This window comes from Ctenopharyngodon idella, chromosome 13 (assembly GCF_019924925.1).
Source record: "Ctenopharyngodon idella isolate HZGC_01 chromosome 13, HZGC01, whole genome shotgun sequence".
Taxonomy (NCBI): domain Eukaryota; kingdom Metazoa; phylum Chordata; class Actinopteri; order Cypriniformes; family Xenocyprididae; genus Ctenopharyngodon; species Ctenopharyngodon idella.
In genome coordinates this window covers 16,464,159-16,485,654 of record NC_067232.1, presented here as the reverse complement: position 1 = coordinate 16,485,654, position 21,496 = coordinate 16,464,159, and the positions used below count along the sequence as shown (strand labels likewise).

The following is a 21,496-nucleotide window of genomic DNA, read 5'->3' as shown; positions in this document are numbered from 1 at the left end:
TGCTTGTTGAAGTAGTTTAATAGCTTCACTCTCACACCCATTCTCTCTTTAGCGAGTTGGAGTACTACGACTCTCCAAGTGTAAATGCTCGCTGTCAGCGGATCTGTGATCAGTGGGATTCACTGGGAGTTTTAACTCAGAAACGCAGCGAGGCCTTGCAGGTAAAAATATTGAAAAACAGGTAAAACACCTTGAATTAAACACCTTGAACAGGTAAAACACCTTGAATTAAACACCTTGAACAGGTAAAACACCTTGAATTTATTCTGACCTGTAGAAAATGGCTTTTCACTTCTTTGGTGATATACTGTCTGCCACTGTGTATGTTTTTGTGCTGTAAGTGCACTGCACTCATATGTGTGTGTCTTGGCTCTGTCTCTTCTCCCTCAGAGGACCGAGAAACTGTTGGAAACTATTGATCAGCTGTACCTGGAGTTCGCCAAAAGGGCGGCACCCTTTAACAACTGGATGGAGGGAGCCATGGAGGACCTGCAGGACACTTTCATCGTCCACACTATTGAGGAGATACAGGTACTGCACATTCATCTTCCATCCATCCATCCATCTGTCTGTCTAATCTGCCTTCCTGCCTGTCCCAACATAGAGAGAATGGTGCGATTCAGTCATAAAAATGGAATTTACTGTATAATGTGGAATGTCATGGAATTTGGCAAAATATGGATGAATGAATCAAAAGCAGGGCTGTACACTTAATCAAATTGCAAGATGTACTAGTCTAGTGTCTATGACTATAAAACCACAAAAAGGCATAGTCTTTGAATATGAAGTCAGCATGTTCTGCGTGTATTTGTGCAAATGACATGATCTGTCCATCCATCCATCTGGCAGATTTCAATTGTGACTGTAAAACGTTTTGGTGCATTTCACATAAAAGTTGATGCAAGAGTGAAAATTGAAAAGTTGCAGAGGAGGAATGTTTTAGAAAGTTATATCACCTTCTCTTGTGTGTGTGTGTGTGTGTGTGTGTGTTTGTGTGTGTCTATCAGGGACTCAGCACAGCCCATGAGCAGTTTAAAGCCACACTGCCTGAGGCAGATAAGGAACGACAGGCCATCCTGGGCATCCATAATGAAATTGCTAAAATTGTGCAGACATACCACGTCAACATGGCTGGCACCAACCCCTACACCACCATCAACCCCCAGGAGATCAATGCCAAATGGGATAAGGTTTGAACACAGTTCTGCTTCAGAAAATAGACTTGTGCAGGAGAAACAAAAGGGAGTTTTCCGAAAAATATGTGATATATGTTTTATATAAACAGTAAAATGGGTACAAGAAGAGATGCTTAATTCATCTCCACACTGCTTTCTCCCTTTCTCTCTCTCTCTCTCCTCTCAGGTGAGGCAGTTAGTACCCCAGAGAGATCAGGCCCTGATCGAAGAACACGCTCGTCAGCAGAATAACGAGAGGCTGCGCAGACAGTTTGCTAATCAGGCAAATGTTATTGGGCCCTGGATCCAGACCAAGATGGAGGTGGGACATGAGCTAAATTAACAGAAAATTAATCACATTCTCTTATGGTACTGTCAGAGAACTGAGAAAAGATGTCAAAATTGTCCTTGGTGAGTAGTTTACAAACATGGTCACATGTGCCATTGATTTACTACAATAATGTTCAAATGTTTGGAGTTAGGGCGACTTTTTTTAAAAATTTTTTAAAGGAAATTAAAACTTTTATTCATCAAAGATGCATTAAATTGATCAAAAGTGACAAAGACATTTATAATGTTTCAAAAGATTTCAAATAAATGCTGTTCTTTTGAACTTTCTATTAATCGAAGAATCCTGAAAAAAATGTATTACAGTTTCCACAAAAATATGCAGCACAACTGTTTACAAAATTGATGATAATAATAAGAAATGTTTATTAAGCAGCACATTTTCTGAAGGATCATGTGACACTGATTTAGCTTTTCCATCACAGGAATAAATTACATTTTAAAATATATTAAAAAAAGAAAACAGTTATTTTAAATGGTTTTGACTTTTTACTGTATTTTTGATCAAATATACAGAGACTTATTCAAAAACATTTAAAAAATGTACCGATTACAATCATTTAACTACAGTTATTCAATTGTTAAAATACTTAATTACCTAATTGCATGATAATTTTATATAGGATATACAAGTTATTATTTGTAAGAATAGTTATTTGGAGCAAAGTAGACACAGGACTTTCTAGTTTAAAATTCTATGGGAAGTTAAACTAGAAAAAAAAAAAAAAACTTAGTAAGTAAGGTTAGTTAAAGTATTTTAATTGTAACTATGTGTAGACCCCCTCATCAGTCCCTCAATTATTTAAGTCATACATTTTAAGATACTTTGTATTTGCCCTTATGAAAATTTACCTGAGGTTAACATTGACGTTTGTAGAAGACAGTGAGATGAAGTCACTCATGGAAAAGAATGCATCTGATACTGCTAAATTAGCTCTGAAATATAATTTGGGTGGCCTCAGAAAAACTTTGCAGGGAAAAACCCTGGACACTGAGGCATAGATTCAGGAAGAACTGTGGTTATTAACTTATTTTAATATTCTATCTTTAGGAAATTGGCCGAATCTCTATTGAGATGCACGGTACCCTGGAGGATCAGCTGACCCACCTGCGACAGTATGAGAAGAGCATCGTAAACTACAAACCAAAGATCGACCAGCTAGAGGGAGACCATCAACTAATACAGGAAGCACTTATATTTGACAACAAACACACTAACTACACAATGGAGGTATATACACACAAAAACTCTCAAATGCTCACTTCCAAACCCCCTAGTGCATTTGTATGTTCCTGACATCTCTTTTCTTTTTATAGCACATTCGTGTAGGTTGGGAGCAGCTCCTCACTACCATCGCTCGCACCATTAACGAGATCGAGAACCAGATTCTGACCCGTGACGCCAAAGGCATCAGCCAGGACCAAATGAATGAGTTCAGAGCCTCGTTCAACCACTTCGACCGAGTCAGTATTACACTTCACAGTCCAACACCACAGTTTAACATCAATCAGAGCAGTAGGATGTCCGAGACCATAACTTGGTCACTTCACCTGCATTGTTACTGACAGAGAATAGCATGACTTTATTATTTTTTTTGTTTATATTACCTAAAAACATTTAATTTGTTAATTTTGTGATTGGCTGCTGCGATACTTTGGGTGGTACCTTGCAGACTCGGGCAAAATTTAAGTTTAAGTTTAGGTCCTCTTCAGTCAAAAATGACCGAAACATTTTACATTTTTAAATTTTTTAAATTTTTTGCTTAATTGGAATGGGATGACTTTTGTCGCATTAGCTATGTGAACACACAAAAAAAACATGGACATGATTCAGATATGTTAAAGGGTCGAAAAAAAAAGAGTCACACTTGGCTCCTTTCGCGGTCAAAAAAAAAGTGCACAGCAATGAAGGGGTGACACTCAAAATGTCAAGAGTGCAAAATAGTAAAAAAAAAAAAAAAAGGATTTTAAATGCCTTGTCTTTATTTCAACATGGAATACTGCTTTAATTGAAAAATAATAAAAAAATATATTAGAAAAAAATTGTGTATTATTTTCAAAGGGGAAAAATTGCTTATAAAAACTGTATAAATATTGCATAGTATCATAAAATACCCTCAAAATTTTAAATAATAATAAAAAAATATTATTGAACAAAAATATATTACATTGGTTTTCCTGAAAAACAAAAAAAGTTACATTTCAAGGCTTCGGTTATTTTTGACCGTGAAGGAGCCAAGTGTGACCCCTAAACGGAGAGGACCAGAGGGTTAAGATTTTGTTCCCTTTCAGAGCACAAGTTATCATTTGAATTTAATTAATCATGCGCCACAGGAAGTTAAATTGGAATGACAAAGTAGAATTTACTGAATTGTGATTTAAAGAAATTCAGCAGATAATGGCATTCTGGAAAAAGCCTTTTTTTCCAGACAAGACCAACAAAGTTTATCTCGCGAAACTTATTATCTCAGTAAGTGTTGTTTTAACAAGAAAAAGTAAAATTGGGCAAGGTAAACTTTGTTAGTCTTGTCTGAATGTTTAAAAAAGGCCTTACAAACTTGGAAATGTGAATTTCTTTGAATTTCAATTGATTTTAATTCTACTTCCTTTAATTCAAATTTCAGTTCTTCATCAAGTTTGCTACCTTTACTAATATTCAACTCAGGAACTGAATTTTGTTTCACTTCTAAGTAGAGCACAACCCTGGTACCTTGTAGTCCCTGTTTTGCTCAAATACTTGACCTATCTATTATCTCAAGCAGTCAAAATGACCAAAATGCATCTGAGTTTTGACTTTCATAGAAATGCATTTGTATAATTGACCTGATTTGCATAGAGTGGAATTAAAGTATATATCACCCACACATGTCCCAGATTACAGGCTGCCATGCTGAAACCTAACGCTGCACTAAAAACCCACGCAGTGCCGCCCAAGACACCTTAACATCGTTAAAACAGCACAACATAGTTAACCGAGCACAGCAGGCCCAGATTTTGAGCAGCACATATCAGATCTGTCCTCACAGTCACTTCCCCTCACTCACAGCACAGTACTGCACAGTTTGTCCTAACGTTTGTGCACTTTTCTCTTCTTTTGTCTTCTCGTTTTTCTCTTCTGCATGGACCCTCTTCCACCCCTCCACATGTCTGCATGACATTCCCCCACCCCTCCCATGTGTGTGCTGCATGTCCACGCTGCTGACCTCTGACCCTGCCCACGGCTCTGACACCCAGGACCACTCGGGCACACTGGGCGCTGAGGAGTTCAAAGCCTGCCTTATCAGTCTGGGCTTCGATATCGGGAACGACGCACAGGTACACACACACCGACACCAGCCAGGGAGTTCTGCCATTAACCACACTCTTTTTGTTTTGTTTTTTTTCCCTTTCTACTCTCATTTCCTTATTCCTTTCATGCTGTTGTCTTATTTTTTTCCAATTTTTTCTCAACCCTTCCTCTAAAATGACTTCTTTCACCTATACTCCTCCCATCCTCTTTTGCTCTTCATCTTTCTCTCCACTATTACCTGGCTCTGTTTGTCCTTCGTGGGTTCCTGTAGAAGAGAACAGGCATGATGGATGCAGAAGACTTCAGAGCCTGCCTCATCTCCATGGGTTATAATATGGTAAAGCAGAGAGTTCAAATCTCCATGGGTTGTGATCAGGTTAAACTGAGAGTTTAGGTCCCCATGGATAATGAACTGGTAAATCATATAATCTGAATGTGTTGTAATATGGGTAAATTGATAGATATAATCCCTCTGGATTAATCTGGTAAAACAGATTTTAAAACTAAATGGTATAACCTAGAAAATTATAGATTTATGTTCAGCATGGGGTATAATATGGTAAAGCAGTTATAATCTCCATGTGTTCTCTGCTAAAGCAGAGCTATAATCTGGTTTAGGATGGATTTCCTGAACTCTTGGTTAGTTACATCTATGTGGGTTATTATTTGACAAAGTTGCTTAAGTATTTCTGGAAAACGTAGCTTGAAGTAGTAAAAAGAAGTCCATGGATTTTAGCCTAATTCAATCCCTATGGAATATATATTTATAATCTACTACATGGTATAACCTGGAAAAACAAAGATTTATTATCAACATGTTGTATCCACCTTATATTTAATGTAATAGTAGGTGTGGCCACTTGTAACTTGAATGTGCAAAAACAGTCTGTTATTCTGCTTGTTGCAAACTGATATTGGTTATCGTATTATTTTAAAGGGGTCATGACATGAGAAATCAAATTTGCATTGATCTTTTGACATTAAAAAATTCTACCATTAAAACATCCTGCAAGTTTCAGAGCTTAAACGTCCTCCTTATTATAAACAAAGCATTTATTTAATCAAGCTCCAAAAACAGCTCCTTCTGATATTGGGTGATGTGTGACGTCACACAAGCAAATACACTATATTGCCAAAAGTTTTGGGACGCCTGCCTTTACGTGCACATGAACTTTAATGACATCCCATTCTTAATCCGTAGGGTTTAATATGGAGTTGGCCCACCCTTTGCAGCTATTACAGCCTCAACCCTTCTGGGAAGGCTTTCCACAAGGTTTAGGTGTGTGTTTATGGGAATTTTTGACCATTCTTCTAGAAGCGCATTTGTGAGGTCAGGCAGTGATGTTGGCGAGAAGGCCTGGCTCACAGTCTCCGCTCTAATTCATCCCAAAGGTGTTCTATCGGGTTGAGGTCAGGACTCTGTGCAGGCCAGTCAAGTTCCTCCACACCAAACTCGCTCATCCATGCCTTTATGGATCTTGCTTTGTGCACTGGTGCGCAGTCATCTTGGAACAGGAAGGGGCCATCCCCAAACTGTTCCCACAAAGTTGGGAGCATGAAACTGTCCAAAATGTCTTGGTATGCTGAAGCATTAAGAGTTCCTTTCACTGGAACTAAGGGGCCAAGCCCAACCCCTGAAAAACAACCCCACACCATAACCCCCTCTCCACCAAACTTTACACTTGGCACAATGCAGTCAGGCAAGTACTGTTCTCCTGGCAACCGCCAAACCCAGACCACTGCATCCGACGCTTTGCATTGCACTTGGTGTGTAAGGCTTGGATCCAGCTGCTCGGCCATGGAAACCCATTCCATGAAGCTCTCTACACACTGTTCTTGAGCTAATCTGAAGGCCACACGAAGTTTGGAGGTCTGTAGCTATTGACTCTGCAGAAAGTTGGCGACTTCTGCACACTGTGCGCCTCAGCATGCGCTGACCCCGCTCTGGCCTACCGCTTCGTGGCTCAGTTGCTGTTGTTCCCAATTGCTTCCACTTTGTTATGATACCACTAACAGTTGACCGTGGAATATTTAGTAGTGAGGAAATTTCACGAATCGACCTATTGCACAGGTGGCAACGGTACCATGTTTGAATTCACTGAGCTCCTGAGAGCGACCCATTCTTTCACAAATGCAGTCTGCATGCCTAGGTGCTTGATTATTCACACCTGTGGCCATGGAAGTGATTGGAAAACCTGCATTCAATGATTTGGAGGGGTGTCCCAATACTATTGGCAATATAGTGTACATTTGCATATGCCTGCCTCCAGAACAAAACACCGATGAATAGTTTTACATCATGGCACCATAGGCCCTGCCCACGATACACTGGTTTTAAGAAAACTACAATTCATTACATAGTACAAGAAGAGGGATTGTAAATCCACCCCCTTCAGGCTGACATTTGCTACACTGGATGTGAGCGTTGCGTCATGTCAAAAGCAAAGAGCACCCATTATAATCGCTGACACTGGATACAGTATACAGATACAGTGCATTCAGTTTCTGACTTATCCATGTGCTCGAGTCGACAACAGGACAAATGGAAGAGTGAAAGAACGTTTTCTTTGATGCGTCCAGTTTAAACAGCTCCTTTGGGTCTCTGTAGAGCAGGGGTGTCAAACTCATTTCAGATTAAGGGCCGGACTGGAAATAAATAACCATGTGTGGGCCGAATTAATAAAATAAATAAATAAACCCTTAGTGTACTGATAGTTGCATTAATATTAACCATATAAACAACACATTAATTTGCAAGAAAATTAGTACACTGCTCTTTAAAACTGCATTTGTTTCTACAGCGAAAAACTATTAGATTTTTAAAATAATGCTTTATTTAATTTTTTTTTTTTTTTTTAGAAGCAAATTGGCTGATTCTGATACTGGTTGCAGATTTTTTTTTCAAGCAAATTTATTTGTTGTTTATATGTTCAAAAAATATCTGTAGCTCTTTGATATTAGAGGCAAACACTGCATTTTTATCACAATCCCAACAAAGATGTTATGCACATGACCATGAGCAGTTGTTTTTAATTTAAATTATTGTATAATTTCAAGATTAACAGCAAAAACAGCATGGTCTGACTTCAGCTTTGTGAAATTATGCTACATTAGACACCTTCTCTGACAGCAGGTGGCGCTTATGGAACAGCAGTGATATAGCATTTCCATGGTTACCGCTAGACACAAAGCAGCGCTGAGTCGATAAATAGGCTAATACTACTTTATACGGAGATAAGAGGAAAAGCCATCAACTTTTCTGAAGACAGTTCCCTTCAGAGATACATTCATATCAACCCCAATTCATGTTTATATTATTCTTCCTATTTTTCGCGAAAAGTGAGCTTGTGCATGGTAGAGTATTTTCTCTGCTGACGCGTCTCTTCTCCTATTTGTGTCCGTATTCAGCGTGTACCTGTACTAACGTCCTGTTTACAAACTTCGTAAATATTTCCACACAAATGAAATTTTGGGAAATTATTACAAAGCACTTTGTTTGCAAGCCCGGAATAAAGATTGACCAAAATAAAACTAAAAAACGTTTGAATTTATGACCAGTGGACTACTGCATCTCTATTTTTTTTTATTTTATTATAGTTCAAATCATCCCCGGGCCGAATTGGACACCTTTTAATTTTAATGGCATCCCAGATCACATCAAAGGATTATATGTTTGTTTGGAGCTTTTTGTTTTGTAATTGAGGCACAGCGTAACGGAGAGTTGGCAAAGAAACTTTTGTTGACAGATGACGCAGCCAATCATAACAGTGGGTGTTTACTGACTAGCCTTAAAGGAGCCGCACCTTAAAAATGGATCATTTCAGACAGAGGGTCAGAATGGTTGAAAAGAAATTTTCCACATATATGTGCAAAAAAACTTAATTAACATTATAAGTGAACCTCAAGGAACATTAAAATCCATTTCACGACCCCTTTAATTTAATATACTCAAACACACTGGTTTGTAACGCTAATAGTTTTACAGTTTACAGTTTTCACAGGAAATAGCTTACTTCTGCATTGAAAAATAAGATGGATAATATAGTAATAAACTCTATGCACTATCTGGTAAGGCAGAGTTATGTGGTTAAGGGCAGATTTCCTGAACTCTAGGTTAGTTACATCTATGTGGTTCAGTGTTATTTTAGTATTATTTATACAATATTATAGTATTTATTCATATTTTGAATTAGCTTTTATTTGTATATTTTCATTGTAGTTTTAAGTTTTTGTAATTTTATGTGCTTTTGTCATTTGTATAAGTTTTTGTTTTGTTTTTCCACATGGTTTTAATTAATTTTTTACAGTTTAAGTTTTAGCTATTTTAGTACTTCAACATACACTTATTTATTTAGTTAGTTGCCAAGGCAACAGAATTTTTCTTAGTTTAAGTTTTTCATCTAATATTTATAATTTATTTTATTTCAGCTTTTTTTCAATTACCAAAAGCAAATTTTAAGTTTTAGTTAACAATATTAACACTAATGTGGATATTATTTGAGAAATTACTCAAGTATTTCTGGAGAAAGTAGCATGAACTGGTAAAGAAAAGTCCAGGGATTGTAAATGAGTTAAACTAAATTATAATCCCCATGGAATAAAAATCATAAGCAGAAAGTTAACATGGTATATAGTCTGGAAAAGCAGAGAATTCTAATCACATTTTTAAGATCTAATAAAGCATAAATTGTTAAGATTTCCATGGATTAAATTGTTACTATATAATCTCTAATCTGTTAGAGTTATTGAGAAAGAGTTATTTAATTATTCCTAGTAAAAAAGTAGCATCAGCTATGCTAACCCAGTGAGGAACAACCCTTCATATTGTTTTCACAGTGATTTTTAAGCAGCATTTCTCTGTTCTGTAGGGAGAGGCGGAGTTTTCCCGCATCATGAGCATTGTGGATCCTAACAGACTGGGACTGGTCACATTCCAGGCCTTCATTGACTTTATGTCTCGCGAGACGGCCGACACAGACACCGCTGATCAGGTCATGGCGTCGTTTAAAGTCCTTGCTGGAGACAAGGTACATATACAACATTCAAAAGACATTGTCCTGTGTTAAAATGTCTAAATGAATAACTAAATGAATAACTCTTGTCTGGTGCAGAACTATATCCTGGCGGATGAACTGAGGCGTGAGCTCCCCCCTGACCAGGCCGAGTACTGCATCGCCCGCATGACGCCTTACACCGGCCCTGACGCCGTCCCGGGAGCTCTTGACTACATGTCCTTCTCCACCGCCCTCTATGGGGAGAGTGACCTCTGAACCGTGACCCCTGGATGTGGGGTCAACCTGCCTTCTGATACAAACACACACAAATACGCATATTCATACACACATATACATAGCTCGCACTCTATGAGAGTAAAAGTGGCTCTTCAGCGCTGATCTAGCACCAACAACCAGAGCAAGCAGACCTGGTCCCAGATCAGCCAATCAGAGCAGCTTCCATCAGCACCACACAATAATGTTCAGTCATTTTTGTATCCTCCTATCAGCCCAGGCCTTTCTGTGTGTACGACTTCCTGCTCTTTTTGCAGCCGTGTTCATGAAGTCTGTCTTGCCTGTCTTGGGAACTGTGTCACAAAGACGAAGCTTAATGCTGCCTTCACATGCTTGTCAGAAGATCCTACTTCCCCGTGAAGTCGTAATTGAGTATGTCGCACTGAAGGAGAGAAAAGGAAACAAGACGTGAATGCCTAATACTGTTTTTCTCTGTGCAAACATACAATATGCAACAAACGGTTACAAATATACACAGTAGCACGTGGTAGGCAGCATCATGTTATCGTTGTGACCTGTGAACCATGTGATACATCATGACCATGTGTTACGATTGATACACTTTTTTTACATGAGGTAAATGCTTGATCGTTCTCTTGTGACGGTGAGTCAGATTTCATGAACAGATCTTCCCCTTTCTGCTTCCAAGCGCAACATTGAAAAACTCTCCCTCCCCCAGAGGAATGTTTTCTGTATTTTTACTTCTTATTTTGTGTTTTTTCCTCTTCATAAAGGAATAAAGTTAACATATTTTATTATACAGAACAAAAAAAGGTATTTTTCTTCACCTTATTAAAAAACTTTAAAAAATTATGAAAATTTAAATAAAGAAACAACCACAGTTGCGTGTTTGTGTTTTTTAATTGCATGTATGAAGGAGAAATGTGTTCTATGAACTTAAGATGATGCTTTGTTTAAATGTAAAAAAGACAACAATTAGGCATATTATTTTCAAAACTGTCAACTCATCAGTAATGAAATTTGCTGTGGAGAACCAATGATACTTCTCGACGAGCACAGTTTTCTTCCTGTGACATTTCCTATTTAAACAGGAAGTTGTGGCAGAACATATATATAAAGGACCAAATTCCTATAGGGGAGAGTGGGGTAAGATGAGCCATTTTTTACTTATGTGGTCCTCAAGATAAGGGAAAATAAGGCAGAAGTACATTGAAAGTATTTAAAGTAATTTCAGGATGTTTCCTATCATTTTAAATGATCAGAATACATCTATGACAAAGGGTTCTAAAAATATGGCTTCTTATAAAAAAGTGTTCCTCTGGCTCAATTTACCCTAGGTTAGGGGTAAGTTGAGCCAAGTCAGTAGGTGGGTGTAAACTGACCATCTATCTGAATAAAACCCATGTGAAATTTTTACAGATAATGTACATATTTTAAAACTAATTTAATAATCAAATTTCCTTTTACAAATATTCTTTGTAAAAATATTTTACAAATATTTCTTTTTTTAAAGCTAAATTAAACATAAAACCAACCAAATGAAGTTGAAATTTCAATATCTTTAATTGTTTGCATTTCTGAAACAATATGTTGAACATCAAAGTTGTGACCTTCCCATAAACAGAGAGTTTGTTGAGTAAAATTAAATAAAAATTAAATAAGAATGAATAAATGTCACTGAAACTAATAAACATTTTAGTCAAAAGGTTCTTGACATGGTCATTTTTCTGCAATGTCGACCATGTTAGGCCATTAGAGACTACAGGTGGAAAGATATATTTGATTAAACATCCTCTGGTTCGTATCAGAGAAGGATTTGGTGTACTTGTACACTATTCCTATCAAATAAACTCGAAAATAAAGATAAATTAAACCAGTTGCGTAATATTACATTGAAATGACACCAGTTTATACTTCAGATTTAACTTAATTCATTGCCTTATGGTGGGGTAAGTTAAAACACTGGCTCAATTTACCCCACAGCATTTGGCTCACTTTGCCCCATAGCTGCCATTTTAGGAAAAGCTAGCTAGCTTACCAATTCAGAATAATATTTAGCTAAATGACTTGCATGGTTTTATACATTGCTAAATCACCAATATGCATCATAAGTAGTTTAGACCTGGACAAATTTGCTTTGATGAAACAGCCATTACATCTGTAATGTTAAAATTTTACTTTAACAAGCCAACAAGTTTTTAAAGTAAATAAGCGACTTCCACTCCTCCCATGTGCTTCTCCTTTTCACAGTCTGGCAGAAATGATGGATGGTTCTAAAATATATGGTCACATGACAATAAAATGGTACGGTTGCCAAGATACAGGGGGTGGGTCAACTTACCCACTGGCTCATCTTACCCCACTCTCCCCTACTTTTAAGATTATGTACATAATTTGATTACCTTCATGATAAAGTACATTCATTAAAGAAATTGGTGTGCCCTCTGTGTAAGTTTTTTTAAGAACTTCCCTAACGTGGTTTTGGCAAGGTTCTCTCAAAGTTAGAACAAATTTTCTACCAGTAACGTTAATAGAACGTTTGTTCAAAGTTATAAGGTTTTCAAAACATTAGCACAAAAATGTTCTTTATACATTATTCATGGAACGTTCTTCTTGAACCTTTTAGTTGGACGTTATTCGTTTTTAAACGTTACTACTTACCACACGTTCAGATTATTTTTTAAAACTATTTATTTTAACTGCTTTGAATCTGACAGCTTTTCAGCTACATGGACTCATACGAAAAAAGCATTTTGTCAAGTGCAAATTTAGAGAGTACACCAGCATAGAAATGGCCTCAAAGCTAACAGACATGGACTAAAAGCCACAAATTCTTATTTTGATTTCATGAGTTTCATTATGTCATTCTTGCTAATCTTAAGTAGAAAGTTTGATTTCCATGACAAAGATCTACTTAAAATGCTCTAGAGTTTATTAAATAAAGATATGTATCACGTTCCTTTATAATTAAACTAAGTAAATTCACAGTAAATTATTATCTCTTAATCTATGCGCTCATTTTTAAAGTGGAACCCATTACTCTTTTCTTAGTTCTACACGGACGGAATATGAGGCTGTACGACACCGCTGCAAGGATTGTGGGTTTACATGGCTGCGCCCAGTGAAGTCATGTTAAATTATATCATACTGACTTTATTCTGAGTAATATGATATTATAAAATGACGTACATGAACTAAACATGTGGAATCAAGTTCGTAAACTGCAAAAGAACAAAACAGTGAAATATGGGATCCCGATGTTGGTGAGCGTTTTAATGTATTTTCCTGTATGCTGAATGAGCTGTTACTATTATCATCATCAAGTTTTATAGTTATGTTTTAAATATTTGTGTGTGACATAAACTTTAGTAATTAGACCAAGATCGTGGTTTAAATAATAATTGTAGTAATAGTAGTAATGTAGCGGTTGATTCATTGACTGTCAAAGCAAAGGTTACATTTGAATATTTCGTGTGACGTCATTTTTGTCCAGTATTAGTAATATTTGATGAAGGTTTTATGTTGGTTTTTCAGTTAAAGGTTTTATACGAGTGTATTGTGAGTTTTTTTTTTTAAGTAGTAAAAAGAAAACGTGTATGAAATCAATTAATGCCTAAAATAATTTAAAAATAATCTCAAAAAATTCCGTTCTAAGTTTCAGATTTTGGCAAATATTGTGTTTTTTCTTTTTCATTGTTGAAATTGATGATATCTCAGTTTTTCAATGTGCAATATATTTACACTTTTACAGGTTTTCTTAACTATGTTGACCACTGTTAGCCTATCTAGTTTCTGCCTTTGTAAAATCAACAGTTTTGAAAAGACTTTACATAACGAGGAAGACTGGTGCTCATATTTTTGCTTATGTTTAATGTTTGTATAATATTTTCTGAAGCTTCTGGTCGTGGGAGGGTCGTTTGGATTGAGAGAATTCACTCAGATTAGGTATGATGCACAGAAGATCAAAAGGAAGGTATGTGAAACTTCGACTACACTATAGCATCTGAAACACAATCTCTCCATCTACAGGTCAATTGCTAAATGGACAGAACTTCAGCCAGAACTGATTTCTGCTGTTCAATACAACCTCTTAACAGGTTATTATCATACTTCCTTCATGTTATCTTGTTTTTTGGCATGTTTGTTTTAGCTGGACCCCACACTGGAAGCCCGGGTGAACACTGAAAAACAATCTGTCATCCTTGAGGAAGAGTATGAGGTAATAATGAGAGCAAGAGTGATGAATGGATCTGTAATGTTTTATAGTGTTATAATGTTTTAAAGAGCCATCTGCAGTTTTGCTGCAGCATGGAAGCTATTAATAGTGAGTTTGTGGTAGCCTAATGGTTAAACATCTGGCTTGTTAAATGCAATGGGTTTGGATTTGGATCTGACGCAGGGTGACTCAGGAATCGTAATCACAATTTTGTCATGCAGTTTGTCAAGTAGGACACGTAACACTAGGTTGCCCCAGTGAGACTGACTGACCTGGCAATTAGTGTGCTTTAAGTTATTTTGGACGGAATGTGTCTAGTTAGCTGTTTAGTCCCAGCTAATTGCACTAGATGGCACTTGGTTCATTTAGCATCTCCATTTTAGGCTGTGGGTTGTTGAGGCTGTCATTATACTGCAATGGTGATTTCTCTCTGACTTTCAAACTTTATTTTTAGCCTCATAAGAAGTTACAATGCCATTAAATGTGACCTTCTTCTACCAGGCAAGTAGTAGAAGAGCGCCCTCAAGTGGAACCAAGGAGGTTTAGTTATTATAAGCCATTTTTATATTAGATTTCACACTTGCCCACCATGAGTCATTGAAACAAACAAATAAACGCTCCACTTCAGCTAATTCAGCTCATCTTTTGTAAATAAGTACAATACTGATCAAAAGTTATGGGTCATGAAGATTTTATTCAGCAAAGATGCATTAAATCGATCAAAAATGACAGTAAAGATATTTATGTTACAAAAGATTTCAAATAAATGTTGTTCTTTTAAGATTTCTATTCATCAAAGAATCCTGAAAAAAAAAAAATCAACATTGATAAGAAATGTTTTTTGAGTAACAAATATTAGCATATTAGAATGATTTCTGAAGGATCATGTGACACTGAAGACGGGCGTAATGATGCTGAAAATTCAGCTTTGCATCAAAATATATTATTATAGAAAACAGTTATTTTAAAATGGAATATTTATTTAATAATATTTATTTTTACTGTATTTTTATAAAAAAAAAAATAAAAAAAAGGCAGCTTTTGTGAGCTTAAAGGGTTAGTTCACCCAAAAATGAAAATTCTGTCATTTATTACTCACCCTCATGCCGTTCCAGACCCGTAAGACCTTCGTTCATCTTCGGAATGCAAATTGAGATATTTTTGTTGAAATCCGATGGCTCCGTGAGGCCTCCATAGGGAGCAATGACATTTCCTCTCTAAAGATCTATAAAGGTACTAAAAACATATCTAAATCAGTTCATGTGAGTACAGTGGTTCAATATTAATATTATAAAGCGACGAGAATATTTTTGGTGTGCCAAAAAAAACAAAATATCGACTTATTTAGTGATGGCCGATTTCAAAACACTGCATCAGGAAGCTTCGGAGCATTATGAATCAGCGTGTCGAATCAGCGGTTCGGAGTGCCAAAGTCATGTGATTTCAGCAGTTTGGCGGTTTGACACGCGATCCGAATCATGATTCGACACGCTGATTCATAACGCTCCGAATCTTCCTGAAGCAGTGTTTTGAAATCGGCCATCACTAAATAAGTCGTTATTTTGTTTTTTTGGCGCACCAAAAATATTCTCGTCGCTTTATAATATTAATATTGAACCACTGTACTCACATGAACTGATTTAAATATGTTTTTAGTACATTAAAGGATCTTGAGAGAGGAAATGTCATTGCTCCCTATGTAGGCCTCACGGAGCCATCGGATTTAAACAAAAATATCTTAATTTGTGTTCCGAAGATGAACGAAGGTCTTACAGGTGTAAAACGGCACGAGGGTGAGTAATAAATGACAAAATTTTCATTTTTGGGTGAACTAACCCTTTAAGAGACTTTTAAAACAGCATTTTTAGAAATCTTTTTACATATACTGTAGAAATCAGGCCGTTTATTAATTTAGCAACGACTTGATTAGAAATTAAATGCATTTTCTATGCATTTATTCTTGGCTTTTGATCGCCATTTTTGTGCTTTGTTTTTTGCACTTAATTTGTGGCTATGGTAAAAAGCCTCATTTTAAAGTAATCTAATCTCTTTTGTTGCTGCAGAAATTGAAAGATATGGACTTGGGTGGATGGAAGAACATTCGTGGCCCTCGACCCTGGGAGGATTCCAAGGAGTTCCAGGAGCAGCAGCGAGCACGGCTCAGTAAAGGCACATAGAACTTTAAAGTTTAAACTCCCCCTACTGGCACAAAGATGTAAGACACTTATTAAACCAGTGCAGTATACCTTGGTTGTTGTCACTGCATAATATATCAGCACTATTATACGTTATTATATCTGGACCAGAAGCTACCAATTTAGTTTATGCTGGCATATGCCACTTTGTTGTCTTTTTTGGAAATATACTTCCTAATACACTTTTATGAATGTGTGGCTGGGTATGCGTCTAGTATGTTCTCTGTACGGTGTCTTATTTATGGCATCAGGCAGGCTGTAACTAACTATTATGCCATGTGTGTTACCTTGTCAGTTCACATTCACAGTAATGCATAACTCAAGACCCATTAGTGCGTTTGAGTGATAATACATTACCCCCATGTTCTTTCAGTGGTGCAAACGGAATCAGTGGTGCCTGTGCACATGCTGGATGAGTGGTGTACAGTCTAATGGCAGTAGACACTAGGCATGAATGACCCTTCTGTACATTAAAACTGTATTTGAATATCACAATTTGAAAGATAGGTAAATACTGTCCAGAATTCATCAAAGTTAGCAATGGTCTCACACAGCATGCAGCATAGGTTTCGTTTTGTGTGAAAACATGATGGAAGGCTGAGTGCTGTGTGAAAATATATAAATGAATGAATTCTGTTAATGTATAATGGGGGAACAGACTGTCTTCGGTTGCATTTGCTTTTCATCTTCCCTCTGTGTAATGCCCAAAGTAGTGTTTATAAACGCAGCGCTGCTTTGTTTACAAAGGTTACTGTGGAAACGGCTCTATTACAAGTGGTGCTACAAGTGGTTCAGAAATGACTCCTTTAACATTATGCTAATGTTTATATCTTCTGTAGCTTTAAAAATTTTATAGATATTTTACATTGTTTAACAGTAAGGATCCCCCCCCCCCCACACACATTTTCATGGTCCCACCTCCAAAGATGAATCAATTTGTAAATAATTTTTAGCAATGCGTTTTTATATTTTATTGAATATTTTGTGAATGAACTTTAAAAAAAAATTTAGCGTTGCATTTTTATATTTTACATTTTATTTATTAAGTTTTCTTTACAAAAATGATTGGAAACACTTTACAATAATTTAACCCGTTAACATTATTCAATATATTAACTCACATTAAAGGTGCAATGTGTAAAATTTAGGAGGATCTATTGACAGAAATACATTATAATATACATAACTATGTTTTGAGTGGTGTATAATGACCTTACATAATGAGTCATTATGTATTTATTACCTCAGAAAGAGCCATTTATATCTACATACACCGCGGGTCCCCCCTCCATGTCAAGTCGTCATTTTGCGCCGGCATGTTTCTACAGCAGCCTTAAACGGACAAACTGCTCTACAGAGCACGTTTAGTCACTATGCTGTTCTTCTTTTAAATCGTTTGTGTTTTTTAGAGGCAGCTTGCATCGTCACTAAGTTGAATACGCACAAAGTAGTAGTTAGTAGTCTGGTTTATTAGAAGCAGAGACTGATCTTTGTTAGAAGTAAGAGGAAACCTCATTGCTTCACTGGCTAACGTACTCTCTGCTGTCTCAGACAACGACATCTTTCCCTGCGTTCCATTTGGAAAGGCTCATCCCTATGCCCTAATATATCCCGTTTGGAACGCACCGTTTGTCTTGTGTCGGCCAGACAGCCACCATAGCTTCTCCGAAAGGGAGGGGTGAGCACCATTGGTTGCATTTCACAACCTCACCACTAGATGCCACTAAAATTTATACATTGAACCTTTAACTAACAATGACCAATACATTTCTTACTGTATTTATTTATTTTTGTTAAGGTTATTTAATAAAAATTAAATCGTTCATTGTTAGCCCATGTTAGCTCAGGTCCATTATAGAATATGAACAGATACAACTTTTGATTTTAGTAATTATTAGTAAATGTTGAAATCAACATGAACTGAGATTTATAAATGCTTTAGAAGTGTTTTTCATTAGTTCATGTTAACTTATGTAATGTTAACAAGTGGAACCTTATTGTAAAGTGTTACCTAATTATTTTTACAAAAATATTTCTTTGTGAAAATAAAATATACAACAAGCTGGATATTAAACAACTGTAATGTATTATGTAGTTTGTAGTTTAACAAATTTTTACTGACGCTTTCAGTAAGACTATCAAGACATTTTTGGAATTTTGACAAAACCTATCTAGGTTAGGCAGCTAAATAATATTAACTTGGTGCCAAATAAGCAGAATTAGCAACAGCGACATATAATAATCTCAGAAAACCAAATTTGCAAGGCATAAAAATTGATGTACAAAATCAATGAATGCAATATTTCAGTGGCATTGCAGAACTAGCCTGGAAGGACCAGTGACTGTCGACCACTGTTCTTTCAACTGGCCTAAAAATCTCTCACACTGACCCAAGGCCAGCTGGCCATCTCTTATGTTGAGCCGTGTTTGCAATGTATATTATAATTTATGTTGATAATCCTTTTCCCCCCTAACTTGTTGGTTCACTGTCTTTCTTTGTGGTTGTTGTGCTTTTCATGCTACTCAGTGTTGTTATGCCCTATGCAACCTGTTTGTCATCATCTGTACGGCATAAACGCATCAGTGAGATGCTACAGAGCATGCTGAAGCGCTAATATCTGGGCAAGATATCACCTCCTGCTGCTTTAATCAATGCCTACACCTATGGTTGTGTGATTTCAAAGGTTTAATCTTTGGAGATACATTGCGTCCAACTGTGAAGCAGCACACGGTCTTGATTCAGTCCTGGAGTGCACGTGTATTTCCGACAGGATCCGGGCACAGGCTGCCGCTCTCAGGCTAATGTTAACGCCAGCACTGACTCATCTGTGTGATGTGAAGCTTTGTTCCGAGGCACATTTTAACAAGCCCCTGCTGACTTTCCCTCCTTTCCCTCGTCACTCTCCTGCTGGAAATTCCAGCACTGTCATATCATGTGCTCCGTCACTTTAATTGCTCAAGTGGGAATGATCCTCAGGGGCCGAAGGGAACACGTCAACAAATCTGACTTCAGGAGTCCAGATATCCTCAGGGGGCATTAAAGCCACTCATGTGTCCAGTACAAGTCAAAACAGAGTTGACGGGGAGAGGCTCTAGTATGTTTCAGTAAACTTTTGAGATGTTTTGGCTGGTCAGGTGAGGAGCACAAAAAATGACTAATTAATTTGTCATGACAAGTGTGACAAAGTGATTTTATTGCAGTGAATTCTCTACAGGACATTCATTTGATGCTAGTTTAAACTGTTTAATTTCTTATTCATTATCATTAATTTTTTATTAGCCTATCATTAATTATTATATTGATTTGTGATATTAATTTAGTAATAAAATGTGACCTTTGTTCTGTACTTAGCATAGTAACCAAGTATTTGCTATGATTTGGTCTTTGAATAAGGTATCTGAAGATGTTAGTGCTCTCTCTCTCTCTCTCTCTCTCGTAATTTTTTTATTTTTTATTTTAGTTTTTGTATATATTTTATACATTTTATATTAATACTAACATATACTGTATACACTACCATTAAAAAAATTGGGGTCGGTAAGAAGATGATTCTTCAGAAATCATTCTAATATGCTGATTTGATGCTCAAGAAACATTTCTTATTATTAATGTATAAACAGTTGTGCTGCTTAACATTTCAAGGTTTTTAAGGAACAAAAAGATGAAGAGAACAGAATTTATATGAAATAGAAATATTTTGTAACATTATAAATACATAGTTCTGTCATGAAACTCTAGATAGCGCAGGCTGATAGGTCCTTAACTCAATCTGCTTGCAATCACATCATTCTCTATAGGGCACAGTTGATTGGTTCCTGTTATATCAGCAGCCAATGAGCTTGCAGCTCAACCATCAAATATTTTGTCAGCGTTTGCTGTAGCAGTTTTCAGCACACTTTCAGAAACCCTCCACCTTCCCCAGCTCCACCTGCTACGGTTAATTCATGTATGCTATATTGTACAGCAGCGTGTCGTGTATCTATTGGCAGTAGTGAGTCCTGTACTTAGTATTAATTTCTTTAAAAAAAATCTTGTTGACTTTTGAACAGTGTGTGTGAGTGTATACTATATAGTATATTTACTGTATATACTATTTATATTTTGAAGTAACGTGCTTACAGGTAGTATAATTCATTAGCCAAGTCTACTGAAAGATTAGAAGAACGTCTGATATTTGACTAAAGCAAGGGTTAGTTCACCCAAAAATGAAAATTCTGTCATTAATTACGCACCCTCGTGCCGTTTTACACCCGTAAGACCTTCGTTGATCTTCGGAACACAAACTAAGATATTTTTGATGAAATCTGAGAGCTGTCTGACTCGTCCATAGACAGCAATATAACCAACACTTTCAAGGTCCAGAAAGGTACTAAAGACGCCGTTAAAAGTCGACGTGACTGCAGTGGTTCAACCTTAATGTTATGAAGCGATGAGAATAACTTTTTTGTGTCCAAAAACAAAACAAAAATAACGACTTTACTTTATTCAACAATCTCTTCTCTTCCCTGTCATTATCCTTACGCAGTTGCCACAGTAAGCACAATGAAGGCTTCCGTGTTTTGTCCCAATCCCGGCTCAGTATTGGCCAAAGCTGCACACGTGAGCACGATGCATGCGTGTGATGCTGACGCAGGAGCCGGCCAATAAGTCAATTAGGTTAAGCCAATGAGTCGGCGTTCTGAACGTAGAACCTGGAACTGCTGGACGTAAAATACATATTTGAATGACACAGAAGAGAAGATATTGTTGAATAAAGTCGTTATTTTGTTTTGTTTTTGCGCAAAAAAAGTATTCTCGTCGCTTCATAAAATTAAGGTTGAATCACTGCAGTCATGTCGACTATTTTAACAACGTCTTTAGTACCTTTCTGGACCTTGAAAGTATTGATTATATTGCTGTCTATGGACGAGTCATATACCGCTCGGATTTTTTCAAAAATATCTTAATTTGTGTTCTGAAGATGAACGAAGGTCTTACGGGTGTGGAACAACATGAGGGTGAGTAATTAATGACAGAAATTTTC

The 21,496-nt window shown here is 36.7% G+C and overlaps 2 protein-coding genes across 6 annotated transcripts in view; both read left to right on the top strand.

Annotated features, from left to right (window-relative positions):
• The window catches only part of actn1 (actinin, alpha 1), a 41,737-nt gene extending 30,796 nt beyond the window's left edge, over positions 1-10,941 (top strand). For 2 of the 5 annotated variants that reach the window (XM_051916475.1, XM_051916473.1), the window contains exons 13-21: positions 53-161; positions 391-531; positions 1,008-1,190; positions 1,363-1,497; positions 2,575-2,754; positions 2,841-2,987; positions 5,084-5,149; positions 9,681-9,839; positions 9,924-10,941. In XM_051916475.1, coding sequence (XP_051772435.1) covers positions 53-161; positions 391-531; positions 1,008-1,190; positions 1,363-1,497; positions 2,575-2,754; positions 2,841-2,987; positions 5,084-5,149; positions 9,681-9,839; positions 9,924-10,082 — 1,279 coding nt within the window. In that variant the 3' untranslated portion in view covers positions 10,083-10,941. Of the gene's footprint in view, positions 1-52; positions 162-390; positions 532-1,007; positions 1,191-1,362; positions 1,498-2,574; positions 2,755-2,840; positions 2,988-4,757; positions 4,839-5,083; positions 5,150-9,680; positions 9,840-9,923 lie in introns of all 5 variants that reach the window. The other 3 variants (XM_051916472.1, XM_051916471.1, XM_051916476.1) reach the window with 2 other exon arrangements.
• A 2,180-nt stretch (positions 10,942-13,121) lies between these two features.
• Positions 13,122-16,668, top strand: LOC127524716 (cytochrome c oxidase assembly protein COX16 homolog, mitochondrial). The gene is made up of 4 exons (XM_051916497.1): positions 13,122-13,324; positions 13,957-14,034; positions 14,212-14,280; positions 16,341-16,668. The coding sequence occupies exons 1-4, from the start codon at positions 13,262-13,264 to the stop codon at positions 16,452-16,454; spliced, it is 324 nt and encodes a 107-aa protein (XP_051772457.1). The 5' UTR covers positions 13,122-13,261; the 3' UTR covers positions 16,455-16,668.
• The last annotated feature ends 4,828 nt before the right edge of the window (positions 16,669-21,496 follow it).